General features: G+C 34.7%; 2 protein-coding genes across 3 annotated transcripts; one reads left to right on the forward strand and one right to left on the reverse strand.

The window, feature by feature from the left end:
* The first annotated feature begins 1,403 nt into the window (after window positions 1–1,403).
* LOC7467360 (xanthine dehydrogenase 1) lies at window positions 1,404–14,653 on the forward strand. 2 transcript variants are annotated; one of them, XM_002314031.4, is made up of 14 exons: window positions 1,404–1,732; window positions 2,592–2,691; window positions 2,807–2,915; window positions 3,517–5,019; window positions 5,812–6,054; window positions 6,374–6,688; window positions 7,511–7,750; window positions 8,766–9,050; window positions 9,160–9,381; window positions 11,070–11,231; window positions 11,997–12,131; window positions 13,239–13,475; window positions 13,680–13,853; window positions 14,171–14,653. In XM_002314031.4, exons 1-14 carry the CDS (start codon window positions 1,594–1,596, stop codon window positions 14,411–14,413), a joined length of 4,107 nt encoding a protein of 1,368 aa, XP_002314067.4. In that variant the 5' UTR covers window positions 1,404–1,593; the 3' UTR covers window positions 14,414–14,653. The 2 variants fall into 2 exon arrangements, with proteins under 2 accessions (XP_002314067.4, XP_024464316.2); XM_024608548.2 differs by having other exon boundaries at window positions 1,691–1,732; window positions 2,592–2,687.
* Window positions 14,654–20,080: 5,427 nt separating this feature from the next.
* LOC7482315 (vicilin-like seed storage protein At2g28490) lies at window positions 20,081–23,242 on the reverse strand. Its single transcript, XM_002313295.4, has 5 exons — window positions 22,343–23,242; window positions 21,814–21,995; window positions 21,521–21,601; window positions 21,015–21,419; window positions 20,081–20,722 (listed from the first exon to the last, which is right to left on the reverse strand). The coding sequence occupies exons 1-5, from the start codon at window positions 22,662–22,664 to the stop codon at window positions 20,252–20,254; spliced, it is 1,461 nt and encodes a 486-aa protein (XP_002313331.3). The 5' UTR covers window positions 22,665–23,242; the 3' UTR covers window positions 20,081–20,251.
* Between the last annotated feature and the right edge of the window lie 439 nt (window positions 23,243–23,681).

Consider the following 23,681-nt stretch of genomic DNA (forward strand, 5'->3'; position numbering starts at 1 on the left):
TGCCCCATATATCTTAAATCGATGAGTCACGAGGAATTAAATGAGATAAAAGAAATAATTAATGAATTTACGTGAAACAAGAAAAAAATATTTTGAGCAGCGAGGACAGGAGTCTCAATTCAATGTTTACTTGGAAACTCAGGCTTCTTTGTTATGATTGATTTGATTTTATTCATATAAAAAAGAAATTATATATTAGAATCTGATTTAAAAATTTAAATTTTTAATTTGAGATAATTCATCAAGAAAAATTATTAATGATAAAATTATACACACCATGTATTAAGAGTTCTCTTCCCCCAAAGTATCTCAAACTTAAATATAAGCATAAATATTTCTTAGTGGAACTTTTTATTATCACATGTATTTAATTTTGCTAATATTTTTCAGTAATATTATCTTTATAATTTTTTTTAGGTGAATCTCGATATATTAAAAAATAATTATTCATTATTTAATTACGAAACCAATGAGTTTATTCCATTAGCACAGTAAAATAAAAAATTCTAATTATTTTAATTGAAAAAATATTTTTCAATGTAACATAATCAAGAAAATTATATATGTACTATATACGCTATTAGTCAGTTGCGTGGGGCATGCACAACATGTTAGACCAACAAGTTGCAAAATAACAGGATTGATTTCGATTTACCACGTCGGCTATAGCCCCAAGCGACAAAGAAGTGTACCTGTCCGATAGTCAATATGCTTTTTTTTTTTTTTTTTTTTTTTTTATTGATAAGAAAATGAAGAATTATACTATAAAATTATTTTATTCTAATAAAATTCTAATCATTACTCTTCTTGTAAAAACATTGATGCCGAAAATATTTAAATTGCTCTTTGTAATATAAAATCATATATTTTAATTTGCATTCATTTTTTAATTTATTGACTTGATTTTAGTTAACATTAACAATTATTTTTTGTATTTAAAGATTCATATAATTCAAGATTTATTTTTATTAAATATACATATCAACTTTTTATTTCATAATTAATTTTGTTATGCTATAAAATGTGCTTATAACATTTGTATATTTTTTTTGTTTTAAAAAATTTATCGGCAACGTGCAAGGCGCAATTAACTAATTAGACTTCATTTAATAATACATTTCAACTAATTTTTTAAAATATATTTTATTTGAAAATATATAAAATTAAAATGTTTTATATAATTTTTAATGATTTTGATATGTTAATATAAAAACAAAACATAAAAAATATAAAAATATATAAAAAAAACATAATAAAAAAAAACACAGTGGTTATGAGCTTACAACAACAGGTGCTTAGTGACTTTTATATATATATATAAAAATTGATAATGATAATATTTTTGTGGAAGCAATTTGGAAAATATAAGAAGATATTTTCTAAAGAAGGAAAGAAAAATCATATTCCAACGTATCATCAACAACGTCATATGTTTGATTTTTGTCCCCCTTTCCTCCTGAAAACTGACTAAATAACTAGGAATCCAACAAACAATATAATATACATTAAGACCAATCTGATATGCTATCTCTAATTGTTGCTCTTCTTCTAACCTCGAAATTGTAAGTGCTAGCGATTTAAAAAGATATTGAAATGGGTTCTTTGAAAAACGAAGGAGAAATGGAACCGATTGGAGGGGAATCATCAAAGGATGCGATTTTGTATGTTAATGGAGTTAGACGAGTGTTGTCCGATGGATTGGCCCACTTGACTCTTCTTGAATATCTTAGAGGTAATGTGACGATCTTAACAAGCTTTGTTATTGTCTGGTGTCTCAGAAAGTATAGGAAAGTTTTGATTGTTAATTCAGCTGAACTAAGTGAAATTATTATCTGGGTTAGTCTTAGTTTTTGAAAAAAGAAAAAAGAAAAAAGAAAAGAGAGGGAGAAGGAAACACAGTTGGTAATGATAAAAGGAGAAACTTTCTAATCTGAGCTTGGTTTCTTACTTATCATGTGTGTTGGGCTCAATCAATCAATAATCAATTTACCAATCAATCAGTGTTTGGTTTATGGAGTATCATTGTAAAAGAATGAACTTTTTTAAACTGTTCATCTTGTCTGTGATTTGAATCCTATTGGAGAAGCATGTCGAATTTGGTTCGTTTAGGAGAAGAAACGAAGGGAATATAAACCTTGAATCTTTCTTATGTGAATCAGTAGCTTAATTGCTCTTTCTTGCTTGTGACCTGAACTGGGTCTGCAACAAATGTTTGTTGGTTTCTAAGAAAATAGCAGAGAAGGTAACTTAGTGTGTGCTTAAGCTTGGTCAACGGATCAATTGATCAAGTAGTGTTTTGTTTCCCAAAAAATGTTGAGGGAAAAAGAGCAATGGAACTATCATATGGATCTAATTTAGATTCACTGACTAGAAAGTAGGATTGCCTAAACACCCGTGTTCTTAGACTTTTCTCACCTTTTCCCAGCTATTAAGCTCTGTGTTGTGGTGCTTGTGATGTATGAAATAATCAACAATACAAGTTTGTGCTTGGGCACAGTTTAAAAGATTTATGATTTAGCTGATGTTTGTTTCTATGACGTATCTGATTTTAATCCTCTTTCTGTTTTTTTTTTTTTTTGGGGGGGTAACAGACATTGGCTTGACAGGGACAAAGCTAGGCTGTGGTGAAGGTGGTTGTGGGGCCTGCACTGTCATGGTTTCTCATTATAATAAAGTGCTGAAGAAATGTGTGTCAGTTCTCGCACTGCTACACTCTTATCTCTTTCACTTAGTTTTGTCTAATTTTTGGTGCATTCCTCTGTCTTTAGTATCAACTTAATAACATTACCCTGATACCTATTTCCAGGCATTATGCAGTCAATGCGTGCTTGGCTCCTTTGTATTCTATAGAAGGGATGCATATAATAACTGTGGAGGGAGTTGGGAACAGAAAAATTGGCTTGCACCCAATTCAAGTAAGAATGTTGATTTTCAAATGTTATACTTTTATCATGTGCTCCTTTTTTGGTGTTGATACTGCTTACTATGACTGTTGCCACAGATATTTTGGATAATTTAATGGCTTGAGTTTACTCTCTCTCACAGTATGTCAAGTTTTAAGCTTATAGGTCTTAAAAGCATACTGCTTGTTTTTCATTACTAGCAAATGTATGTTCTCATGTAATGGATCTTATAAGTGCATCATTACTGTAAGTTACTTGTCATGCAAACGATGAAAATAAATTGAAATTGAATCTAGTATGTCCAGTTCACCGAGACGCAGGCCACACCATCGAAGAATGTCATACTTTGCATGAATGGCTCAAGAAACTTTTCCTCCTTGATAAACTGTCCAGGACTTTATGGCATGTTTTTCTTAGTCGAAAAAGAACTTAATGAAGGTCACATAATTGCCTTAGTCACACAATTACATCAGATATATGTAAATTTGAAAACTAAATCTTATTAATGTTAGACCCAATAAGCTTTTCTATCTTGTTTTAGTAGTCTTCTATGTCACTAAATTATGCTTGATGAGGTTCTTCACTGTGTCTGCATTTCTGTAACACTCTGCAGGAATCTTTAGCTCGCTCGCATGGCTCACAATGTGGATTTTGTACTCCTGGATTTATTATGTCAATGTATGCACTGCTGAGGTCAAGTGAAGTACCACCAACTGAAGAGCAAATTGAAGAATGCCTTGCTGGAAATTTGTGTCGTTGCACTGGTTACAGACCAATTATTGATGCATTTCAAGTTTTTGCCAAAACTGATGATGCATTTTACACCAATACATCTTCATCAAGTCTTCAGAGTGGTGAATTTTTGTGCCCTTCAACTGGTAAACCCTGTTCGTGCAAATCAAAAAGTTTAAATGGTGAAGGAACATGCAAACGAAGTACTGCCAATGGAAATAAGTATGAGCCTGTCTCTTATAGTGAGGTAGATGGGAGCACATATACAGACAAAGAACTTATTTTTCCTCCTGAGTTGTTGCTGAGGAAATTAACTCCCTTAAATTTGAATGGATTTGGTGGGCTTAAGTGGTTTCGGCCATTAAAAATTCAGCATTTGCTGGAGTTAAAAGCGAAATACCCAGATGCAAAGTTGGTGATGGGTAATACTGAGGTTGGAATAGAGATGAGGTTGAAGAGAATCCAGTATAAGGTTTTGATATCTGTTGCTCACGTACCAGAACTCAACGTCTTGAATGTCAAGGATGATGGTTTAGAGATAGGTGCTGCAGTAAGACTCATGGAACTCCTGCAAATGTTTAGAAAGGTCGTAAATGAGCGTGCTGCCCATGAGACATCATCATGTAAGGCCTTTATTGAACAAATAAAATGGTTTGCTGGGACACAAATAAAAAATGTCGCAAGTGTTGGAGGGAACATTTGTACAGCCAGTCCAATATCAGATTTGAACCCTCTCTGGATGGCTGCAGGAGCAAAATTTCAAATCATTGATTGCAAAGGAAACATTAGAACAATCATGGCTGAGAATTTCTTTCTGGGTTATCGAAAGGTGGATCTTGCAAGTGGTGAAATTTTACTGTCAATATTCTTACCATGGACTAGGCCTCTTGAGCATGTAAAAGAATTTAAGCAGGCTCACCGAAGGGATGATGATATTGCAATTGTGAATGCTGGAATGCGTGTCTTTCTTGAAGAAAAAGGTGAAGATTTAGTCGTTTCAGATGCATTGATTGTTTATGGTGGGGTAGCTCCCTTATCTTTGTCTGCAGTAAAAACCAAAGAATTCATCATTGGGAAGAAATGGGATCAGGAGCTCTTGCAGGGTGCTTTGAAATTCTTAGAAATAGACATTTTTCTCAAGGAAGATGCTCCTGGTGGAATGGTGGAATTCAGAAAATCTTTAACTCTTAGCTTCTTCTTCAAATTTTTCCTGTGGGTTTCACAACAAATTAGCGTGAAAAAATCCACTGGGATACCATTATCTTATCTGTCGGCTGCACAACCATTCCAGCGGCCATCAATCATGGGAAGTCAGGACTATGAAATTAGAAAACATGGTACATCTGTGGGTTCTCCTGAGATTCATCTCTCGTCAAGACTTCAGGTAACAATAGCACAGATGTCGACAATATAATTGTATCTTTTAGTGATACAGTAGATGTTGGTGCATTCTTTTCTAGGTGCCTGCTTAAATGTACCGATGAAGAAGAAAATTGTACCAAAACCGAATCAAATTTTTAAAAGAATTCTAATCAATGTGTTTGTTACTTGAAAAGTCAACAGATGCTCATGTGATGGTTTAGGCCATACTTTTAGTTAAAGAAAGAAAGAAAGAAAGATGGTTTTGTAATATTCTGAAGCACCAATGAAATAAAGCCTACCATTCTTCTGCTGGAGGTGCTTTACTTGTCATAGTATTAAATTGTTGTCCTGAAGGCTTTGAAAAGGTCCCTGGTTTCAAGAATGACATATTTTTGTGCAAACTTGGAATCAGTGAATTTTGTTAGTTATGCCCACATGCTTTTTCTATTTTCTAATCTGACTAGAAATCATGGAAAGTTGGAAACCAAGATCTGCTTAAAAATCAAACAGCTAATCTTTATTTTTATGGTTATTTAATTTATCTCATATGACACTCTGCTGTTAAAAATTTTCTACTTCTCACATTTATATTGGATTGAGTTTTTAATGTCGCAGTGCCTTGCAATCTATTGAGCACTGGGAATCTGTAGTAGACTGAGTTATTTCTTTCATATTGTTGGCTTCTTGTGACTCATAATTAATATAAATTGTTGACTTATCTTGATTTAGTATTATCGTATCTTATAGCGCATTCTTAGTGTTTTTCTTAGAAAAGGGTACCATGATGATCTTTTCGATGTATAACTTTCTCTAGGTCACAGGAGAGGCAGAATATGCTGACGACGCACCAATGCCTTCCAATGGTCTGCATGCTGCATTAGTATTAAGCAGAAAACCTCATGCAAAGATTCTTTCTATAGATGATTCAGAAGCCAAGTCTTTACCTGGCGTTGCGGGAATATTTTTAGCCAAAGATGTGCCTGGTGATAATCACATTGGAGCAATAATTCATGATGAGGAGCTCTTTGCTACAAAGTATGTGACTTGTGTAGGACAGGTAAGAAATTATTTTATATCATAAATCAAAAAGTTTGTGGACTGAAAATAGTGTCTCGAGAATGGAAATTTGTGGACAACAAAACATCTGTAATTTACATGAAGATTAGCTCTTAGGCTTTGAACTTATAATCTCTTAGTCACTAGTCATGTTCAATTTCATTATGGTAAAAGCTTGGATATCCAAGAGATTATCTCATGCCTGCATAAAAATTGACTTGTCCTATTATGATATCAAATGATACATCAACACATTGAGTTCTTGGAATGCTTTTGTACTTCCTTTGTACTCCACACAATCATGCATGTGTGTTCTACAGGTTATAGGAGTAGTTGTTGCTGATACACACGAAAATGCAAAACTAGCTGCAGCAAAAGTTGTTGTTGAATATGAAGAACTCCCAGCAATATTGTCAATACAGGAAGCAGTTGATGCTAAAAGTTTTCATCCCAACTCAGAGAAGTGTTTGAAAAAGGGTGACGTGGATGTTTGTTTTCAATCAGGTCAATGTGACAAGATCATCCATGGGGAAGTTCATGTGGGCGGGCAGGAACATTTTTACTTGGAAACACAGAGCAGTTTGGTTTGGACTATGGATTGTGGCAATGAAGTTCATATGATTTCCTCTACTCAAGTAAGTTAACTCCGTTAAGAGTTGTTAATTTATTAACTGCAGTTCAAATCACTAAGCCATGACTGGACTGAAGTTAAAACCACCAATATACGAATTATGTATTGACATCTACCAAGGTTGTTAGCTTTGGGATTTTTGGCAGAGACTATAGGAACAGAACCTTAAGATCTTGTAGGATTGTAATACATGAGGCTTGTAGATTGAATAATTTTAGCTTGTTATCATTATCGTTCTGTTTCTAATTGTATTGTTTACGTTTATCAAGGTTGTTAGCATCAACACTGTACAGATTTTTAAGATCTTGTAGGATGATAAAAATGAGGTTCATGATATTCATTAAAACGAATCCTTCATCAGAACATGTGAATCTCAACATGTGTTAGTTTTACCATATGTTATGACAAGAAAATGATAAATACAATTTCCATTTTGCAGAGAAAAATGGCAGTGCAATGTGTAAAAAACACGTGCACAACTTCTTATTGGTGTGCTTTGTTTTTGTAATCACTGTTATACTTCTTATAACTTGCTGTTTTATAGGCATGCTTGTGTAGAGTTTCCCAGTGGATGCATTTTTTCCCCTTTTGAAACAATGAGTAGCTCAATGTACTATGTGAATTCATAATGTGCAATTTACATGTTCGGACATATTTGTTTGCAAACTTCACCAATAGCAAAGTTCTGGCAGAACTACGTGGCTAACTGCTTCACTCAGAAGTATGTTGATAGTTACTGACCCATTCAGATGACAGTATAACCCAAAATTATTGCCTATCTGCTTCACTCTTTTCATAATGTCATGGTGTCATCTGCTGTGTGCAGGCCCCTCAGAAGCACCAGAAGTATGTGGCTCAGGTCCTTGGTCTTCCAATGTCAAAAGTAGTTTGTAAAACCAAACGAATTGGTGGTGGATTTGGTGGAAAGGAGACAAGATCAGCTTTCATTGCTGCTGCCGCTTCTGTCCCATCATATCTATTGAATCGGCCAGTGAAAATCACATTAGACAGAGATGTAGACATGATGATAACTGGACAGCGCCACGCTTTTCTTGGAAAGTATAAGGTATTGTTTGCCAGTCAAACTGGATAATGGTGTGCATTCTTATATGTCATAGGTGGTTTCCACATTATGTTTATGTAGATATCCAGATAAGCTGTGTTTAAACTTTACTCTAAAAGTTGCTTGATTTCCTAGGTGGTGGTTTCTGCATTATGCAATTGCATATCATAACAAGGAAATTTGGGTTTTTATCATTCCCCATCTAACTTTGTGGTTTCTGAATTACCAATTTTCCTTTTGTGTCATCTCCATTGAAATCTATCCAGACTAACATAGCTAAGCATGTGTCCATTAGCCTGGATCCCCACTTTGGTAGAGAATCACTTAAACCCCATTTGAATGGGCAATCTCTCTCTTGGAAAAAGTCTAAAAGATGGCCTTTCACAGCTGATTCCCTAAGTGACATTGATGCATGTGTTTATTTGTGAGATATTTATTTACGGATACACAAAACTGCAAGATGGAAGTTTGAATCCAACAAAATGACAAAAATAATTTCTTTATTTCCTATTCCAACATTCAGATTGCCTATTTATGATCAAGAGGGATGGGCGTAAAGGATCTGTATAGCTGATCCCAACTAGTTTGGGAGCTTAGTTGTTGTTGTTGTTGATGATGATGATGGTGTTCTTTGATCTAAATATAGAGTTGTTACACGAAGACAAAAGAGTTTTCCAAGGTTCTTGTATGTTGTGTAGTAGATAACATATTTATAATGAATTTTTCTTCCCTTGACATAATTTTACTCTTGATTTAGAAAGTATAAAATAGGAATGAAAGACGAGAAAATGAAAGGGACCAGGACAATATGAATAGATAGAAGGGTACTGTACTACCACTTTGTTTCAAAGAAAAAACTAGGAGAGGAGGATGGAAAAAGATCTTACTCCCTGTGCATCTTGACCTCATTAATATCATTTGCCTTTCATTTTACTGAAGTGATTTTATATTTCTCGTTGTTTTTGTGGAGTGAAGTTTAACAGAACAAAAGAACTGATGGAGTAAATACTTCATTCAGGTTGGCTTTACAAAGGAAGGAAGATTGCTTGCTCTGGATCTAGAAATCTACAATAATGCTGGAAATTCATTAGACCTGTCTCTTTCTGTCCTTGAACGTGCAATGTTCCATTCTGACAATGTGTATGAGATACCAAATATCAGGGTACTAGGAAGGGTTTGCTTCACTAATTTTCCCAGTCACACTGCTTTCCGAGGATTTGGAGGTCCTCAAGGTATGCTTATAGCTGAGAATTGGATTCAAAAGATTGCCGTGGAGCTTAACAAAAGCCCAGAAGAGATAAGAGTATGATATGCAATCTTGTTGATTTTTCATCGTTTTACCTGCGGTTTATAACAACTGTCCTCACAGGTTTTCATGTTTTTGTTTTCTTTTTTAATAATTGAATCTACAGGAAATTAACTTTCAAGGTGAAGGATCAATATTACATTACAGCCAACAACTTCAACACTGTACACTCGGTCAGCTCTGGAATGAATTGAAGTTATCTTCTGACCTTTTGAGGGCTCTTGAAGATGTTAAGCAATTTAATCTTCAGAATCGGTGGAAAAAACGTGGTGTTGCGATGGTTCCTACAAAATTCGGCATTTCGTTTACAACAAAGTTCATGAACCAGGTATTGGCTGAAATTTTATTATTGAAGTTGGTTATGCAACAGGATATATGTGTTTCTCTTTAGTCAGCCTTGTAAATCTTCCAAAACTGAGATAATCTTTCTTTCTACCTTTTTGTATATTGTTCCTATTGATTTCAAATTTGCTTGTCGGATCAAACTCATCCTACCTCATTTATTTCCGTGGGTCATCAATAGCAATGCAATATTACTTAACAGTAGGCTTTGATAGGTTGAGCAGCAGATTCTTTAATAGATTATGATTCTATACTAAGTTGTTGCTTAACATGCTATATAGTAAGATTCCTGCATTAAACTATGTTGACTATCCAAAATATCAGTTTTTTTATGTTTCAAACTGAAATTCAAATTAGGATAAAGTTCATGATGAAGTCGTGAAAAACTTAAGACGGAAAATGGGCTTTCCATGGCTGGTCCTGGGCTGGGTTGTTCCTGGAAAACCATTCCCTGTTAGGATAGGAACCCTCCGATACTTAAGTTAGTAAGCATAAGAGGAGAAAATAATGCAGAGGAAGAAAAAACAAGGTCTAGAGTTTGCGTATCTGGGTGTAGCCTATGCATGGTGTGTGGCTTTGTGTGTCTCTGCGTGTCTCTGTGGCCAGGATGAAATCTGGTTTTTCCATGGTGACTAAGTGTATTTATATACCCAGTCTTTGAATTTTTTTTTATAAAGAAGTAGATGTATCATTGGTGAAAAAATTGGTGCTGGACATTGGTTGTGAAGCTGATAATCTATTGGTTAGCATGGTGGCTCATTAGTTGTTGTGCCATATCGTGATTGTTGTGCCATTGGTGGAGGTGATGGCTAACTGTTATGGGCCTGGTGTAGCAATTGGTGTAAACGCTGACCCGAGTAGATAGAAAATTTTGTGAGCGCATAAAAATTGTGTGTGCATGTGTGCTGCATAGAGAAATTGTTGGAGAACAAAAATACAAAGGTGTGTGCCCGACAGCCTGGTTTGGTAAGAAAAAAAAGAGAGGAGAGAGAGAGGAGAGAGAAAAAGAGAAGAGAGTAGTGAGAGAAAGAGAGAGACCAGGCTGGTCACTTGGGCACGGCCCAAGCGACGATCATTTCATTTTTTTGTGTGAAAATTCTGCCCCATCAGTTCATATTTGAAGGAGATCAATGCTAAATATATATTGCACCTGACTTCAATAATTGAAATCTTTTGATACCTGGTCGTTTAGCAGTTATAATCTATTTAAAATTATCCTCTATATCTTTGTTTTGTTTCTCTTATGTAGATGATAGAACCATAGATCAGATGTTAAACTTGCAAAATGTTCATTTTCATTGAACATTTTGTCTCATCTTAGCAATCTGACACATACTAGTGTGATTAGAAAATTTTCTTTACAATTTCCACAAACCTAACATGGCTCATGAAATTCATGACTGTCATGTGTCACTCAGCTCATTAAGCTCTTGTAGCCTCGGACTCTTGACCAACTAACAGAATATGCAACTATCTAGTACTATCATAAATGGTCAAATGATAGGTACAGAACCTATCTCTAAATGCAGTCCAACACAGCAACCGGATCATCTAACAGAATGGTTATGTTTTTCCTGACTTGTCAATTGTCCATGTTAGTTCAGACTCATGTAGTGTATTTTTTAAGTAACTTTGCAGGACCCTGATTGTCTAACCGTCTTCTTAAATATGCAGGCAGGTGCTCTTGTTCATGTCTACACAGATGGAACTGTTTTAGTTACACATGGAGGTGTTGAGATGGGCCAAGGTTTACATACAAAAGTTGCTCAAGTTGCTGCTTCTGCTTTCAATATTCCATTAAGTTCTGTGTTTATATCAGAGACAAGTACTGACAAGGTATCGAGATACTGCAACCTGAGGCTTGATATTATTCTAGTTTCAGTGACCTGTTGGAACGCATTGTTGGAACGCATTTTAATGTGTTTTGAAATGAAAAGCACTTTGAAAAAACATTCCCAAACACCCTGTGAACAATATGGCATGGCCCTTGTGTCTGATTTTTTTTAAAAAAAACTTTTGTGTTCTGTGTGTTGGGGGTGGGGAGGCTTAGATTGCACATGGAGTATGGACTAATGCAAGATGTAATGAGTGTGACATATGAGAAGTGTCATCAAGACCAGAAATAACTTACTTTTTCAATTCATTTCACGCATGCTGGTAGAGCAAGAGGTAGTGCCAAAAAACTTGCAATTTTTAAGTAGTCTTTTATTACAGCTTAATGTAGCGAGAGGATAGGATCTTCCCTTTTTTAGATTTAGAAATATCTGTCAAATTTTTACTGCTGCTTCCCAATAAATACTCTTCAGCTTTTATTTTGCTTTATTTCTTTGTTCTTGTCATTTTTGGTCAGAAGTATGCATAAAATTTCTGAGATCAGAAAAATTACTGATTGATCACACTGGAGCCTGACATTCTACACCAAGTTTGGAAAACATAACTTGGGATTCGTTAATAATGCTCTTATTGAACTCTCTCATTCTTATATGCTGATTCAGAGTAGCAATAAAGTGATAAAATCCATTCCATAAATATTTGAATAGTCAGATAGTTGATGCTTATTCTATCTATTTGTTTGTGGTTTTGCATTTGTCACCAAATCAGGTACCTAATACATCACCAACAGCAGCTTCTGCAAGCTCTGATTTGTATGGAGCAGCAGTTTTGGATGCATGCGAGCAAATAAAGGCACGAATGGAGCCTGTTGCTTTAAAACATAATTTCAGCTCGTTTGCTGAGGTAATGTACTAATGTTGCTTTTATGGTTTCTCCACATACATCTTTGTGTTTGGGAACGCGGTTTGCTTAAAAATTTTGAAATTTTTTTTTTTTGCTTAAAATGAATTTTTTTTTTATGTTTTCATATCGTTTTGATGTGCTGATGTCAAAAATAATTTTTAAAAAATGAAAAAACTTCATTTTGATGCATTTCTAAGTGAAAAGCATTTTGAACCGCCACCACTATCACAATCCCAAACAAGCCCGAGGTCAATTTATTTATTTATTTATTTATTTTCAGTATTCTATGAGCTTCAAGTGTATTCCCTTTTTGCATCAAGACATCCCTTCACATTTCATTTCCATACTTTTTAGTGTCATGTCTATACCTTTGTGAAGCAAATGGATTCAGTGATCAGCTAGCACAGCAAGGACTTAACAGAACTGATGACTTTGTTTCTTGGATTTGAATTTGATTACTGGATTTTGAAATTTCATTTTTTCATGTCTTCAGAATTTTCTCATAAAGTTCTATACCTGTTGTACCCTCCCTTTATCGTGTGGCCTGTTTCAGTTCCAAGCTAATGGGGTGCATTTAAACAATATATTTCTCAATTTTTTTTTATTTTTAAAAAGGGATACCTTTCTGCTTCAGGCCTATACCATTGCATGGCCACATAAAAGGCTTGTTGCCTCAGCATAAAACTTTGTAGTTGTGCATGCATACAATTAAATAAACGAGAGCATTACTTTAATGTTTGATTACAGACCAGCTCTTGAAGAACTGGTATACGTGTCATTCCAGACCCTGATTCTCAGGAGGGAACGATGTTACCTTATGTGGAACTATTGTATAATAAAACATAGAATACGTTTCACAAAGTCAAATGGTAAAACTAATAACGATGTTTTGAGGCCAGAATTGTATGGAACATGGAGTTGTTTAGAAGTCTATAGACCGAAATTTTGAATCAATCAGCAGATGGTAGATGCATATTTGTAGTATTTAGAAAGATTCTGATTACTTTGATCTATTAATAGCTTAATGGAATGAATCAATGTAGGCTACTTGATTATTGTGACCAGTATAATATGAGGAAATTTATTTTGTATTTTAATTTTCCACAGCTGGCTGGAGCCTGCTACATGCAGCAAATAGACCTTTCAGCTCATGGATTCTACATTACACCTGACATTGGCTTTGACTGGACAACTGGTAAAGGAAACCCATTTAATTACTTCACCTACGGGGCTGCATTTGCTGAGGTTGAAATTGACACGTTGACGGGAGATTTCCACACAAGGACAGCAAACATTATACTGGATCTTGGTTACTCTATCAATCCAGCCATTGACGTTGGACAGGTGCCTTTCCTTTCACTTCTGTTTTCAATTGGGATTTTCATCATCCATAATAAACTACATCCACCTTACAATTTATGTTTAACAGTTTTTTAATGTCCTTGTACAAAACTCTGAGAATTGAGGCATTGAATTATTGCCTTTTACGCCAGTAATCATGTATATGTTCGCTTATAAATTTATTGTATTCATTCCAACTGAATTCAGATTGAAGGAGCATTTGTACAAGGTTTGGGATGGGTGGCCATAGAAGAACTTAAGTGGGGAGATGCAGCACATAAGTGGATCCCCCCTGGCTGTTTGTATACAAGTGGGCCTGGAAGTTATAAGATTCCTTCCATGAATGATGTCCCGTTCAAATTCAGCGTTTCACTTCTCAAGGTATATTTTTCGCCATTCCTCTGTTACTAGATGGTTCAGATATCACTTCCTTGTTCCTTTATGGTGCTTCTGGTGTTAATCATCTCTGTTTTCCTAAATGTCATAAGAGATTGGATCATGTCTGTTATTTCCATTTGATGTCAAAGTGGTTACTGGTATTATGGTTGCAATGCTATAATTAAATCCAGCCAATATACATTCCAGATCTTCTAGTTTTTTCATTCACTTGATAGTCTAAGTTTCCCGTTATAGAAAAGCTTAATTTAAAGATTGAATTTAAAAATACTTTCTAACTTATTTCTCCATTTTGGTTCAAGGGTCATCCAAATGTAAAGGCTATCCACTCATCTAAAGCTGTTGGTGAGCCTCCATTTTTCCTGGCTTCAGCTGTCTTTTTTGCCATCAAAGATGCTATTATAGCTGCAAGAGCAGAAGTTGGGCATCATGAGTGGTTTCCTCTTGATAATCCAGCAACACCTGAACGTATCCGGATGGCTTGCTTGGATGAATTTAGCACTCGATTCATAGACTCCGACTTCCGTCCCAAGCTTAGTGTCTGAGTGCTATCGTGAATCACACTTTTTGCATACCATGATCATGCCAATTTGTACATTCTTCTGCAAATCTCCTCACATTGTTTGATACAAGATATGACATGGACAAAGGTGAAATCAGTTAGCATGAAACCATGTGTAAAACATGCCAGGACATGTTTTCTTCAACTTAAATCATAAGTTACTGTTACTTGTGTAATTGAAAAATAAAAACGAAGAGAAAATAAAAGGATTATTTTCCTTTAAGATGAGCCAGTTGCGACTTATGGAGAAATTTTATAATTAACCTTGCAGGCTTGCATTGTCATCTTTTCCTTAGCATGATGAACAAAATTGATGCCTTCAGTTCGATTGTAGTTGTGTATTAAAATATATACACACGGACTCAACCGTGAAGTATGTTCATTGTAAAAAAGAGGGGAAAAAATGAAAAAGAATAATCCTACCGGCATATCAACTTTGACGGCATCTTCGACGCAACGGTTTTCCCCTGCTGCCACTAGAATCGCAGGCTCTTCTCTGGGTGTTTCTTGATGAACTAAGATCTCAAATGTTTAAAAAATATGTTTCGACTACTTACCTTTTCCATACAGGTTGCTTGTACGTGCATGTGTTGCATATTAGGGTTAAAACATTTCCATTGGTAAAAGGGGGAAGAAAACCATTATCAGACTCAAAATTAGATTTGTGAGAACAGTTTTGCTGTGATTAATTCTTGCTCACCTACTCTCTATGCATATTGGTTAAACAAAGAAAAAAAGTTGTTCTCCAGGTATGTGTGTGTGTATTTATAATGCTTCCGTTTTCATTTAAATTGGGTTAAATCCTGAACAGGAATAGTGGAATTGAAATGAATGGGAAGGATAACTGTATAAACAATAAAAAAAACGAAGAATTTTTTTTTTCCTGTTGTAGAAGAGAGAAAAAAAAATATAAATCATCACCTGTACTCAATCTTTCTTTTATTCCTTCATAAATCTCTTTTTTCAAGAGAACAATCAAAGCATACGCATGCAGTAATAGTATTAGTTAGAAAAAATGTCAAGAAAACTGGGAATTTGCAAATAGCAAATTGCAGGGACATGGTCAGTACTCAGTACATACTCCCGCCATGATTATTTTTTTTATAATCCTTCAGTAGAATTAGTCCTCTGTTCTGGCCAAATCTTGAAAATGATTCCGGCATACGAGCCATTCAGAGTCTGCACCGGCTAGTATGCACGGTGGTTATTTTCCCTCTCTCTACCCAACTTGTTACATACCATATGGACAAATTAAATCATGTTACAACAAGTCCATAATGTTGCAAATCAGAAGTATTTAGTATGAAAATTCCCTGACCTTTAAGTAAAAAAGAAAGATGGAAGTTCGCAGCAGTTCCATGTAATGTCTGTCAATAGGGATTGCCATTTGCATGGTAGTGAAGTAGAAGCCACAGAGAGGGAAGATGGTGCAGAATTCATCCCACCGTTCATAGAATGATCAAATACTAACAGCAATTTGACTTTAAAATCTTGAGAATATTTTCATTATCAAACCGGTTAAATACTTGCTTGTCATGGATCAGGTTTCATATATCTGTCATGTGGAGCGAGACTAGTGGAAACCCGTTTTCCTTTTCTTTTTCCTGATGTTGACAAAAATGCAAGAACATGGGAATAGTTTTGGGGTTTGTTAGAGGTTGGAAACATCAAACAACAATAAAAATATATGTGCAGTAGTTGAGGCCATTGCTATAAAAACTGGAAACTTTGCAGGCATTTCCATCTCCAAATTAGTATTGAACTACGAGTTGTGGGATCGAATTGAAGAGTAGCCAATTTTGCCAAACATGGCCAACTGTTAGATAAAATCCTAATTATTAGAATACTTGTTTAATTAGGTAATTATATTCCTAGTTACATTATGATAGTTAGAGGAGCAATCTCCTTGTAAATATAAGGGTCAACACATTCAGAATTTGAGTTGATAAAAGAGGATGGTGTGTTAAGAGTGATTAATCAATAAAGATTGGGAGGTTAATCCAAATATTTGTGTGTTTTGTTTCTAACAATTCATATCAGAACCTAGGTTAATTATGTGAGAAAACACAGCAGCTTTAATTTGTAATCACACCAGCCTTATTGAACAAGCAAGCCTTCAAGCAGATCAAGGCAGAAGCAGCAAACAAATTGAACCAGCAGCAAGTTTCTTCACTGCAGCAGCGTCACAGCAGCAGTCCTCCCAGCAACAGCTCAGTTCGAGCAGCTGTCTTATACACAGCAGTAGCAGAAGGAGCAATAGAAAATTCTCATTCCAAGGCAATGAATAAGACCTCAAAACTCGCAACAGATCAGACGAAATTGTAGCGCAAGAAAAGTCGTTCTTTTCTGCTCGTGGAGTAACATGAACCAGCAACGTTGAAGTGTTTCTCCCTAGCAGTAGCTCAGTGCAGTTGTTTTAGCAAACAAGCGGAGGGCAATACAGCATCAATTTTTATTTTTTCTTAGCAAAGACAACAGCAGTTTTTTAGTCATTTCAGAGGGATGGGTTCTAATACAAAATTTATGGACTGTTCAGAGTACAAATTTGACAGAAAAAACAATTTTGAATATTGGAAAATTCGGATTCAACGAGTATATTGGGGCTTGGCCCTAAGAGGCGTAGCGTGATGGTAAAGGGTTTGAGATTTGCACAGCAGGTCTTGAGTTCGAGTAAGAGCGTGCACCTTTTATAAGAGTCTGAGACAGCCGGAGTTTTACTTTTTCACCTGAACCTATAAAATACGCTTTTCAGAAAGTGAGTTCTCAAATCCAAAAAGATGTTCCAGCGTCAATGAATTTGCAAAAAAAAACAAATTGAGCCAAGAAGAAAAATCAAGAAGCCGAATATCACATCTTTCAAATCATGCATGGTGAAACTGTACAAGAAGCTTGGGATATTTTAAACAGATCTTAGAAAGGTTTGGATAAGACGAAGAAGGTAAAGGTACATACTTTATGCATAGTTGCATAGAGTTTGAGCTTCTACGAATTAAAGACAATGAGATTATTGAAAAGTATTTCTTATGAAAATAAAAATTAGTTAATTAAATGAAAGTTAATGGAGAAAAAATGTCAGATCTTCTAGTCAGGGAGAGAATTCTTTGAAGCATAACTATTCATTTTGAGTATGTGGTAGAAGCTATTGAAAAATTGAAAGATTTAAAATGAGATATCAATTAATAAATTACAAGACTCTCATAAGCATCACTTGAATTCAAAGAAGTCTGCAATAGCCATTTACGGTGCATTGCAATCTCAATTGAACATGATGATCAAGCAGGAAATCTTAAACAAAATTGAACACAATCAACTAGAAAAGAAAGTTATACAAGATCAGTATAAGCAAGTCAACTAGAAAAGAAAGTTATACAAGATCAGTATAAGCAAGATGTTGAGTCAACTAATCGTGAACGTGAAGATTTTATAAATAAAATAGAGCAAAAACGCTCTAAGAGCTTGTTTGGCAGTGTGATTGCGGGTGCTTTTCAAATAACTTTTTGTGCCAAAATGCATGCCAATGATGTTTTTTTATTTTTTAAAAATTATTTTTGACATCAGCACATCAAAACGATCCAAAATGTACAAATCATATTAAATTTTAGTAAAAAAAAAATTCAAATTTTTTAGAAACGCGGGTTGAACCGCGTTCCCAAACGTTCCATTATGGTTCAACTGGATTTAAAATGAACAAGCAGACTTCTTGTTGGGTATTGAGATGCAAAAGAGAGAATTAGAGGGCAATATTTATAATAGACGTTGAGAGATAGAAAACTATTTAAATGATAAAGAGAAAGCTTTTAAGTTAGAAAAGAAAAGCGAGCTTCAACTTATTTGTTTCTCTAAGAGTGATTGTTAGATAAAATCTTTATTCATTTAGAAATCCTAGTTAATATAGGAATCTTTCATAAAAAAATATTATTTTTTTTATTGAAATAATTTAGGTTTTTAAAATGATTTAGGAGTGTTTGAATTAAGGATTGATTCATTTACATAATAAATATATTTATTAGGTTTTTTAACTGAAAATAAATTAAAAAATAATTTTTTAAATCCAAAAAACCACATTTCGATTGTTGGAAACTAAACAAGCATATAGCATGCTGTCTATTTCTATCTCTTTTTTAAATAAAAAAAATAGAGAAGACAAACTATTTTGATAAAAAAAAAAAAAGTTCATGCTAGAGCCTCACCCCGTGCATGGCCTTTTCTTGAAATGGGCCAAGCATGCTAGGCCTTCCAAGCTTGCACCTAGCCTTTATATATATTTGGCCCATTATGTATTTTTTTTATTTTTTAGATTAAATTTCTTTAAAATAATAACTTTAAAATATATTAAAAATATCATTTTTAAAAATAAAATTATATTTTCTTATAAATTATTGAAAGCGTTTTTGGATAGCCCTTCATAATTTGTATTTGATTTTTTTCTTTAAATTTTGTTTCCTTTTCTACACATTATTTATTATTATTGCATGATTATATATATATATATATATATATATATATATATATATATATATATATATATTAAGACATTCATGGCATAATAATGAAAATATTATTTTTTTATTTAATTTTTTTTATATGATTCTAATAATGTTTTTCTTTAAAAAATAAATATTCTGATAAAAAAATTGTCCAGAAAGAAATCATATTAATATATAATTTTTAATTAAAAATATTCTTTTTCTACTTTTATTCCAGATCATTCATAATCTTTTGAATATTTATTCTAACAGTCTTTGATTTTTATTAATTTTAATTTTAATTAAATATCTTCTTTTCATGTATTTTTTTACTTTGCATTAATTCTTTTATTTAAATTAATAACCTTTGTCTTATTTTTTTATTTTTTTTATTTCACATGTTTAAATTAGTAGAATTTGTTTTGTGTTTTTATAATATTTCAGAGATAAACAATATGGAAAAATAAACTATATTTATTTTTAATTTATTCATATATTTGTTATAAATAAACTATATTTGTATGATGTATTTATATATATAAAAAATTAATATGGAAAAATAACCTTTAATATAAAAAAATAGAAAAGTATAAATTAAAAAGAAAAATCAGGATTAAAATCCATGTTTTACTTAAAAAAAATAAAATTATTAGCATTAAGAACTATTTTTCGGTTTATCAATTTATTATTTAATTTATATTGTTTTTACACCATTAGCATAATCTTCTACCATGTAAAACACAGCAACTCCAAGATTTTATAAAATTTCATCCCAACTGTCCAAAACGTTCACTGTGATTACAAACAAGTTGTGAGGGCTTGATTATTCCTTAATATGATGAATTACCATTTTTATTCGTTTTATTCTAATTATGTTTCTTGGAAAATGATTTTTCAACTTTTAGAAAGAGATTCGAATAAAAATTAAACTATAATTAGAGTTAAACTATATAGAATTGGATTATAAATTTTGCTAAAAAGCCCTATAGCTCCCTCCTACCTCATGATCTCCCCTCTGTTCATCGCGAAACACCAAATTACTGAAATGATCATCAGACAATCATTTTCAGAGCACCCCTGACTAGTTTTTATTCCTGTCCTGTGAAGGTTTAGGCCGCTGTTCCCAATATAATCCAATCTCAAATGGCCATGGCGATAATAAATTATAAAGGGAAATCAGTAGCTAAGAGAAGTCGATTTTATTCTTATTTACAACTCAGAGACAAACAGTGAAAGCAACGAAGCAAGGAACACAAACAGAAAGAACTAAGAAAAGCGAAAATATAAGCTACCCAAAAGATAGTCTTGATCACCTTCTGCACCCTCTCGAACTTTATCCTGCACTTCACTCTTTTCTAATCGAAACCCATAATCACTTGGTTGACAAAGCTCTTGATCACCTTCTGCACCCTCTCGAACTTGGCCACCCCCTCCTCCTCATCTGGTGGCGCTGCACTTGCTGAAGGCAATATAACAGCCTCGCGCTGTGCCTTGATGACACGATTAATCCTATCCTCACTCACACCAAAAGCAGCCGCAAGCTCAGGGCTTCTCAAGGTTTGAAGAATTGAGTTTGCCCCAACCAGGAACTGTGGCCTGTTCTCGCGAGCTGAAGTTGTGAATCCAAAGAACTCGAAAGGACCTGACCGAGCTGCAATTTGACAGAAGGGGAAGTATCTTGGAACCCAGAAAACATCGCCTTCTTTTACTGTAGCATCCATCGCTTGTGTTCCATTTGGAAACACAATCTGTATTCTGCCGCTCCCTCTCAAAACAATTCCGTACTCTGTTGCTGTTGGGTTCACATGAGGTGCCAACATTGATCCCTAAGACAAAAATTGCCCCAAAAGATAAGAATAAGGAGTTTACTAATTCAGTAACATTTGTACGTGGATGTTTTTCTACCAATGTATTATCTAGTTGATCCAATTGCTAACAGTTTTCTGTTAGTAGATAAGTAGAGGACCATTTGGTTCATGTTAAAGAGGATGAAACTCCTATATATAGAGAGTTGAGCCTTCAGTTGATACTGCTTCTGTTCTGAAGAAAAAATGCATTGGATATCGTAAAACATAGTGAACAATGAGCAACATCAAGAGACTGAACAAGAATAATTACCGCAGTAAGGTTGACCAGATAGACACCGATACCAGAGTATTTCAAAGGCTGATAATCAGACTCATCAAGGGCAATGCTCCATCCATAGTTGTTTCTAAAGTCAGGCCGTCTATCATAGATATTGTATGAATCAGGGGATTTGCCAACTTTTTCACCTTTTTTCTTATTTTCCTGTCCAAATATTGAATTCAAGAGTTTCCTCCATGACCATGTCCTTTGCTCCTCTCCTTGACTGGGTTGTTGTTGGAATTTCACCATTCTTTTTAGGTGTTGTAGTCTATCTTGCTCCTTCAGTTGAAGGAATTTTGTCCATAAGCTTGGCCTTGGTGCCCTAGAATCACCTATGAAAACTATCGGACCCTCTTGTTGCCTGGTCATGATTTCCCTTACTTCATCTGCTGTCACCTGCAATGCATAATTTATCAAACTATTGGAACAAAGAAATTAATCAAGGAGCAGAGGCTAATGGTGGATATTTAGTGGGCAACTTTGATCTGCTTGCTTACATTGAAGGCAGCTGAAAGGGTTTCTAGCTCAAAACCAGCAAGAATGGATGGTGGATAGGTTCCCCCACCAATGTAGAAGGACTGCAAACATAAAATCAGAAAAGATGGCAGTCATTGCGCAACCTAGTAATTCAAAAAAACAAGCAGTGCCGAAACTTTTTTAATCATATTTAAGCCATAAATAATCCTTAGAACTTCCACTACTAGAAGCCTCCAGGCACAAAATTATGCTGCCCTGAACCCTCAAGATTCAGCGACAAAATATTTCTCAAGTTGCCTAAGTAATGACGTACCTGGAAAAAACCCAATCCCAAACTCTCAGATGGGTCGATGCTGCAAATGATGTGAAGTCTCTGCCCCTCCTCTGCGTTCATCAAGTAGAATGCTGAGCCAGCAGGAATTCGATAGATATCCCCGATCTTTAATCGTCTTTCTGCTAACTCATCTTTGTAGATCAATCCAACCTTGGCTTCCCCTACAACCCAAAGTGCAAATAAATAGTATTTGCCATAAAAATTAAAGGCCACGGTAACTCCTATATTCGTGATATCCGATCTACCTAAAGCAATCTCCTTCAGTAATTTGGTTATGAAACCTTGCAAAGTGCTTAGAAAATGCTTATAGATTTCTACTGAAGACAGATAATGTGGAAGATACTTGTGCATTAATTCTGCGAGCAACTCATCATCTATTTTTCCAAATTACAAGTTTCAAAAACTAGAGTCCTCATTATCCACTTTTGGATATGTTGTAAATGCATGCAAGTACTGCAGTTTTGACAGAAATCTACGAATGCAACAAAATAGAGAGATTATAACACACCTGTTCGAATGAAGAGGATCAAGCTGGAGTCGATATACTGAGGAACAAAAAGAGTTCGGGGCTCCATCGTAATGAACCCGATATGCATAGGCCTATCTATAATCCTTCCACCATAATTCCTGAGCACCATCATTTCCCCAGCATCAGTTTTCACCACACGCTTTGAATCTTGCAACAACAACCACTCTTCTTCCCTATCTATCTGTGTCTCATCCCTGTCTCCTCTCCAGTCTTCCTTTTCCCCTCTATATAACCCCACTGCCATTTGGACCCCATAACAGAGCACAAGCAGCAAGAGCAGATGGGCAGCTCCATTTCCCATTGTGTGTTGGTTTTCTCCAGCTAGCTAGCTAGCTTTCTTGCTTTGAGTGTTGTATTGCTGGTGAAATTTACTCTTGTTTTGTGTTTCAGCAGTAGTAGACAGGTGGGGTTTATGAAGGGGTGAGGGAGAAATTAGAGGGGGGGCAAGTGTCAGACATGCAGAGCTGTGGGTTTGCTGGCTGATTTTGGGTTAGACACAGTTTAGTTCTGGAGATATCAGATCAAGCTGAGACCAAGTCATTTTTGCTTCTGCTCCCATCTCTCCTCTGTCAAATGGATTTAAGTTCATGATCCGGCTTTATATTTATTTATTTATTTTCTGAAAAAGAAAATCCACGTTGTTACTTACCCTCTCTGTTTTCAGGTCCCCATCTTTAAAAGAACAGGCACAGAAAACCCGAGGCACACAGCACTACACTTCCATGCTGAACTTTCAAGATTTTCTATTAATCAAATTTCACTGCCATATAGTTCTTTAATAAAAAAGGTCGTAGGGAGCTTGGGGGCTGTTTTGATGGTGCATGGCGAGGGAGAATTTGAGAGGCATGCAATTTGTGGCTTCCATGGATTGGCGTCGAGGATGAGGGATTCTGACGACGACGACGGGAGGTTCTGGGTTTCATACTTGCCTCTCTTTCTCTTTTCTTTTTTTCTTCTTAAAAAAAAAACATGTTATTTTCTGTTTTCTTTCATTATTTGTTATATTATCAAAATAAAAAAAATTCCAATAATTAATTATTATTTTGTGATTTCTTATGTCTCATCAACTAAAATTAGACACCTTTTCTTCCAATATATTTAAACTCAAATGTAAATACACGTATTATATATATATATATATATATATATATATATATATATAATTTATTTTAATTTCATTCACGTACATTTTTTAAACTAATTAAATATTCAAAAAAGTTTTATAGACGGGCTCGTAGTAACACGCGATTACTGTGCAAGTACTGAATAATCAAGAGCAGCGGTTGACACGCAAGCCATGGCAGGATTCACTTATCTA

Source organism: Populus trichocarpa, chromosome 9 (assembly GCF_000002775.5).
Source record: "Populus trichocarpa isolate Nisqually-1 chromosome 9, P.trichocarpa_v4.1, whole genome shotgun sequence".
Taxonomy (NCBI): domain Eukaryota; kingdom Viridiplantae; phylum Streptophyta; class Magnoliopsida; order Malpighiales; family Salicaceae; genus Populus; species Populus trichocarpa.

What these genes read in the sequence shown, in the direction of transcription:
- LOC7467360 (XM_002314031.4), top strand. Translation starts at nt 1,594, where the DNA reads ATGGGTTCTTTGAAAAACGAAGGAGAAATGGAACCGATTGGAGGGGAA. An exon ending in CAGAGACAAGTACTGACAAG is followed by an intron (nt 11,232 to 11,996) that starts GTATCGAGATAC and finishes TCACCAAATCAG; the next exon opens with GTACCTAATACATCACCAAC. An exon ending in TCAGCGTTTCACTTCTCAAG is followed by an intron (nt 13,854 to 14,170) that starts GTATATTTTTCG and finishes TTTTGGTTCAAG; the next exon opens with GGTCATCCAAATGTAAAGGC.
- LOC7482315 (XM_002313295.4), bottom strand. Translation starts at nt 22,664, where the DNA reads ATGGGAAATGGAGCTGCCCATCTGCTCTTGCTGCTTGTGCTCTGTTAT. An exon ending in GATCCTCTTCATTCGAACAG is followed by an intron (nt 21,996 to 22,342) that starts GTGTGTTATAAT and finishes TTTGGGTTGTAG; the next exon opens with GGGAAGCCAAGGTTGGATTG. An exon ending in ATCTGGTCAACCTTACTGCG is followed by an intron (nt 20,723 to 21,014) that starts GTAATTATTCTT and finishes TTTTTGTCTTAG; the next exon opens with GGATCAATGTTGGCACCTCA.